General features: G+C 43.4%; 1 protein-coding gene across 2 annotated transcripts; it reads left to right on the top strand.

Moving 5' to 3' along the window:
• The first annotated feature begins 205 nt into the window (after positions 1-205).
• On the top strand, positions 206-5,752 carry LOC108166949 (vegetative cell wall protein gp1-like). Of its 2 annotated transcripts, none has more exons than XR_001777341.1 (2): positions 206-732; positions 808-890. XR_001777341.1 is itself a non-coding variant. In XM_017308902.1 (2 exons), exon 2 carries the CDS (start codon positions 4,605-4,607, stop codon positions 5,466-5,468), a length of 864 nt encoding a protein of 287 aa, XP_017164391.1. In that variant the 5' UTR covers positions 206-732; positions 4,564-4,604; the 3' UTR covers positions 5,469-5,752. The 2 variants fall into 2 exon arrangements, 1 of the variants encoding a protein (XP_017164391.1); XM_017308902.1 differs by lacking the exon at positions 808-890 and adding an exon at positions 4,564-5,752.
• The last annotated feature ends 570 nt before the right edge of the window (positions 5,753-6,322 follow it).

Genomic DNA, 6,322 nt, shown 5'->3' with positions numbered 1-6,322 from the left:
TCACAGGTGTCTATGAAAAATGTAACGAACATTCAAGTTAAAATCAGTAGGCCTAACAGCAGCTAATCAGAGTGGAAAATATATTCTTATTCTTTGCCATTTTCTAGTTGTTAAATATTCCACAAAATGACCAGATAAAAGATGTTCAACATGCCAGTTTAAACTTTGAACTATTTGCAAACGACTGAGCTGCAACATTAAAACATGGATAGAACTGTAACTACATGTTATGATTCATGTCCTGTCCATGCTGTGTTAAGCACTCATTCAGTTCACCTGCCACGCCTGATTGCTTACCTGTTCCACCTGGGCCTTGCCCTACTTAAACACCCCTCAGCCTCTGCTTCCCTGCCAGATTATCGACAACCACGAGCCAGTAGAGATCCAGCGTTTCCTGCCAAGCCTTCTGTGTTTCTTCGACCCCCCTTCTGACCACGGATTTACCCCTCCTGCCAAGCCCTTCACGGATCCCTTCTATTCTGGATTTCTGGACCCTGACCCAAGCTCTGCCTCACGACCACCGATTACCGCCTGCCCCTCTAAGCTAAGTCTGCTCTCTGTCCTCCTGTGTATGACCTCTGCCTGTTTTTCGACAAAGTCTCTGGGTGCTGCATCTCGGATCTCCCCGTGGAGATCTTCCTTGCCTCCACAGAAGCCTGTTCCTCTGGTTTCCTGCATCTCCCTGTCATCAGACCCTCTGTTCCTCTGCCCCACCCGTCCACTGCTCTACAGGTCAGTTAAGCTGAACATTTCTAAGATACCCCTCCTTTGTCCGTGCATCACCAGTCTTCTCCCCTCTCTCCCCAGTGCTGTGTTTGATGACCTCTCCCTTAGCTGAAACCAGTATCTGAAAAAATAAACTTTGTTTTCCTTTTTATACTCCTGTGTGTGTGGTTGAATTTCCGGGTCCCCTCTGAGTACCCTTACACTACATTAATCATAACTCTTCTTCTCTTCAGTGATTGTCAGTTTCTGGTGGTGCAGCTCTGTGCTGCCTTCAGGAGAATGGGACATCAGAGTATCATCCATAAAACTTCACCCTCATGGCATTTATTGTTCAAACCAGAGCTTTCAGTGGAAAAACTAAAGTTCCAGATCCTTTTAATGCCATACAAATATGAGACAGAAACATGGATTATATCTTTATATAGACCTGTCTATTGATTATAGATTAATAGTTTTACTGGACATAAATTACAAAGAACAAATCTGGTTCTTAATCAAATCCTAATGAGTCAAATTGAAAGTGTCATAGAGTCATCAGCCTCATGACATTAACACTGACATGAAAAATAATATTGAAGAAATAAATATATCAAATCTAATTAAAAACATAAATAAGTGATCAGTTCTTTACTGTTATGGTCTGTAAGATATATTTATTCTCAGTATTAAATGTGGTCTCAACAAACCCATGACATTTCAACACTATTATTTTACCTTTTATCTGGAAATAGTGTCTGTTTATTCTTGCCATACAGTCTCTGTATTAATTATTGCTCTAAAGGTCTTGCCATACCAGTTTATTCCTCTGTATTTACTTTAGTTTCTTAGTTTATTCTTGCATTTTGTTCTTCATTCATTTCCATTTAGTTTCCTTTGATTAGTTTTATCCTCTCTTGGTTTATTGCTATGTCCACTTTAGTTTCTTTCCTGTTGCTACATTTATTTTATCATTTATTGACCATCAGTAATCTTCACTCATCACCTGCTGCGCCGCCTAATCGTCATGTGTTTCACATCATGTGTTGATTTTTTCACTGTTCAGCATCGGATTCTCTGTTTTTATGTTATAATTCACATCTAGTTCGTCGCTCCGTTTTATGTCCAGCTTCTCCTGTTTCAGAGTTTTGCTCAATGTGTGCCTCGTTTCTTTTTTTTACCCCCTAAGGTGCAGGGCGGTCGGGAAGCGAATCGATGGGGAAAAGGCAGACTGACCTAAACCTTTTAAAACAACGGAAACAATTTCTGCATTCTGATTATTGAAATTTAAAAGTGCTGTGTTGTTCTATCACCCCGTTTCATACCGGACCACTTGCAGCACCGTGTTAACGCTATAAAATGAACGCTCTCTGTCGAGGTATCACCCATGGAGGGATTTATTTATTTATTTAAATGAGTTCATTTTTCAGAGGGATACACAGTGAGGGTATCGTGATTTTAGCTACCAGTAGCAGGAGAACGGAGCTGCACCAAGAAGCTAACAGAATCTAACAAACACTGAATAGAAGAGCTGCCATCGATACAGCTGCAGCCAAGCATGATTTAATGTTACACAATACAGTTTTACCAAGTTGCTCAAAGTCTAAACTGGTATTGTTGTGCATTTAAGGTGTAAAGTTTACCTTCGACTAAACGCCCCCCAAAGACATCCCAGAGCCCCCCTTTTGTAAAAATGTCCACCAGCGCCCCCTGCCGTCCTCTGAACGCCCCCTGGGGGGCGGTACTGCCCACGTTGAGAACCGCTATTCTAGAGTCTTATTTTTAACCAACATCACAGAACTCCTCCCAACTCGTACTGGATTCAGCTAATGTATGTAAAATGTATCCCATTTTCTTCTTCTTCACACTCAGACTCTACTTTCTGTTGTTGATCTGTCACATAAAATGACATGGTCATATATTGGTTTGACAAAATGGTGAAAAAGCTCTTTTAAGGTACTGTACCAGAATTACAAATGTTACAGTTGGGTACGACTAGCTGAGATCATTTTATTTAGAATATTTCCCACCTTATAGCTGACTTAAGGTCATAGTTGTTTGCATGAAACACAGTTTGAGAGAATAAAGCTAGACTTTTGCTGGATCTTTCTTTTTGACTTTGAATCCCAATATTTGCGTTGCCATGTTTAAAGCCTGCTTAGCCTGTGTGGAACACTAATGGTTCGAGAATGTTGCAAGCTCTCACAAATTCTCATAGCAACTGGTTGCTTTTACTCTCTCATTATGTGGTTTTGTTGTTTTGTGAGAATGGATGAGCAGCGGGATAGATGTGACAAGTGAGTGATAAGGGATGCAAAGAAAATGGAAGAGGGAACTAATTGCCTCAAATTTTGATCTCATTACAAAACCAGTAAGAGGGAGAAGAGGAAAAAGAACGAGGGGGGGAACTGGGCGGCTAATAGGCTGAAGAGCTCTGCTTAGATAGTCATCGCATCAGCCTTTTTATCTCGGTGAAAAGAGGCTAAGATTAAAAGATCTAAATGAGAAAAATGACAATAAATGCAATTTCAGTGAGAAAAATGGAGGAGTGATGTAAACTTGAGTGATGCATGGTGAGAATAAAAAAGAATTGAAGGGGAATATCAAATAGAGGACTGTAAAGAAAAGAGATACAGTCCATCATCCACAATAGTTTCACTGTGAAAAGAGGAAGGATGAACTTTAAGCAGGATTTATCGTCGGTGTCTAGTCGCTGGAATAAAGCTTGCGGTATAGATCATTATGGAGGACACACAGAAATACACACACCTGAACCGTGTGGTTCTTACCTTCGCTTTCCCTTCAGTTCCCAACATTCAACCCTAAAACGGAGCAGACAAGCTGGCGACCTAAAAGGTCACGATCAAAACACCAAGAGGGAATCAGCAGCATGGTGGTGATGCACAACCCAGTTCACAAAGCAAGAAGTTTCACTTATTTATGAAAAGAAATTACACAAATAAATTACAGACGATATTTTACTTTAAAAAACCAGCTACCTCAGTTATTCTTCTGTTGTCAAATGTTGTTAGATAATATATCAATCAAGTTTATTTGTACAGCACATTTCATATTTCATAAACATAAAAAGCATCATAAGCACATTATATAGTCAACAGTTGAGAAAACCAGTAACAAACATTACATTTTGTCAAGCGCCAACGTTAAAATCATATATCCACATCAAATATGTTGCTCAGTGTTCCAGTTATTTTGGGTCAAAGGTGACTCTAAAGGGTTTTGGCCTCCATATAAAGGAGCTCAGTGTTTCAGCAGTTTTACAGTTTTCTGGGAGCTTGTTCCAGATTTGAGGTTCATCATAATACTGCTTCTCTGGTTTTAGTAATAAGTCTGTTATAATAAGACTGTTGGGCCTGAGACAGGAGGGACTTATGTGATCATGGATCATTTTGTTCATCCACTAATTGTAATTTACGTAGCATCATTTAGCCACAAAATGATTCTCTTTATGAATCGTCTTTGTGGTGATTTGAGTTCTTTGTATATTTATTTTGAGGTTTTTCTGTGTTTATTTCCGTTTCCTGATAGTCTCTGTGTTGTCCTGTCTTCCCTGTTGATTGTTCCCAGCTGTGTCTAGTTCCCTGATTACCCTCCCTGTGTATTTAAACCCACCTGTTGTCTTTGTCTCCTGTCGGATCCTCGTCGTGTGTATGTCGTCTAACGTCTTATGGCAGTAGTTCTCAGTTGAACTGGATAAGTCCGGAGGCTTCCTTGCTCCGTGTTCAGTCTTTTGTCAGTTGCTACCGGTATTTAGCTGTGTGCTATTGTCTCTGCCGTGCTGCCTGATCTGGACTGTTTTGAGCTTCTTCATTAAATTCATTATTTTCTTCTACAATCTAGGTCCAGCCTGCATCTCTCCTCACCACCTCAAACCCCTAATCATGACAGAAGGACCCGACCACAAAACAGTGAGGAATGCATACTCCATCAACGTGGACCCAGCGGACTGGTCAGCGTTGATGAAAGACGTCAAGCGCTACGCTAACGAGGTAGCAAAGCCTTACGACCTGGTCAGTCGCCTCAGCACTGCCACCCGGATATTGACCAGGTTGGAACAATGGCTCCCTTGGCACTCGCATAGGGGTCTGGAGTATCTGTTCCAGGAGACCGACTGGGAATTTCGGACGGCGAGGGCGGTGTTGGCAGGAGAACCTCTACCAACCAGGCCTGTCAACTCCCTATTTCCCAGTGCGGACCCAGCGCCATCCGCTCCTACTCCTGCTCCAGCCTCCGTTCCTGCTTCAGCTCCTGCTTCTACTCCGGTCTCACCTCCGCCTGCTCCAGTGTCCGTTCCGGCTGGAGCACCAGCCTCAGCTCCACCGGTTCCTGCCTCAGAGTCTGCCTCCGAGTTGGATTCAGCTCCAGTTTCCGTTTCAGCTAGACTGCCCGCCACACCTCCAGCTGCACCCACAGGTGACTCGGCTCCTCCTGTTGCCACCCCGGTCTCTTCTCCTCCAACCATCGTCCCCATGATTATGGGGTTCCAGGCGGCCAAGCTGGCGCCTGGACGTCAGGCGGCTCGTCTGGCAGCATGGCCCGCCCCAGCGAGATTCCCCGCTGTCCCTCCTGAGCCTGCCGCTGTTGCGGCGTCCCCGCCGCCCAAGCCTGTGATTCCTAGTGCTCCCTGCGCTCCGTCCAAGCCTCCTAGTGCTTCCTGCGCTCTGTCCGAGCTTCCGCCCAAGCCTCAAGCCAGTCCGCCCGCCTACTTTTTGTACAACACAATAACAATCCCTGTCGGGATTTAGGTTTTTCTGAGTTCTCTGTATGTTTAGGATTCTGTCTTATTTTGATCCTGTTCCCTGTGAGTCCTGTCTTCCCTGTTGATTTCTCCCAGCTGTGTCTACTTCCCTGATTACCCTCCTGGTATATTTAACACCACCTGTTGTCTCTGTCCTTTGTCGGGTCCTCGTCAATGTTACGTCCGTTGTCCGTCGTAAGTCTTTTGTCGTTTGTCTGCGCGCCATCACAGTCGAACTGTTAAGTCCTGTGTTGGTTCCTTTCGTATTCAGTCTTCAGTTTTTTATTATGACCCAGGCAGTGTTGTGTTCAAGACCACCTAACCCGAGACCGAGACAAGACCAAGACCGAGGGAAGTCGAGACTGAGTCAAGACCAAGACCAGCGCCCTGCGCTACATGACACAATAAAATGTAAAATATGATCAAAATTGCTTCTCAAAATGATCTGAAAGATCCATATTCCCATAAAAACACCTAGATATTAAATACTTAATACATTTTACCAATATTAAATATTCCATCTCTGTGCTACAATGTGTGATGGTCTCATGCCATCCCTAAAAAGATAACGCCCTGGGCATTTGCCCATATTGCTCATGTCAGAAACCACCACTGTCTGGACCATTAAACATAGCAGTTGAGGCAATGCCCTGACGGTAAATAACGCTCAACTATGAACACTGACCAAGGAGCAACAAGCAAGAAGTAACCAAACAGAAGGCACTCATCGTGACTGTTTTCACTCTCTCACCCGCTACATGAAGCCAGGTAGTCTGACACCATGGCAGACATTACAGCTGCCACTTTGAACGAAAACAATCATAGAGCAATGTGCATTCTGTGCATGCTCTTTCGTTCTTG

The sequence above is a fragment of the Poecilia reticulata genome, linkage group LG15 (genome assembly GCF_000633615.1).
Source record: "Poecilia reticulata strain Guanapo linkage group LG15, Guppy_female_1.0+MT, whole genome shotgun sequence".
Classification (NCBI taxonomy): Eukaryota; Metazoa; Chordata; class Actinopteri; order Cyprinodontiformes; family Poeciliidae; genus Poecilia; species Poecilia reticulata.
The sequence above is the reverse complement of the archived record's forward strand: the minus strand, read 5'-3'. Positions and strand labels throughout refer to the sequence as shown.

Excerpts from the sequence above, each read along its gene's own strand:
- LOC108166949 (XM_017308902.1), top strand. The coding sequence starts at position 4,605 with ATGACAGAAGGACCCGACCACAAAACAGTGAGGAATGCATACTCCATC.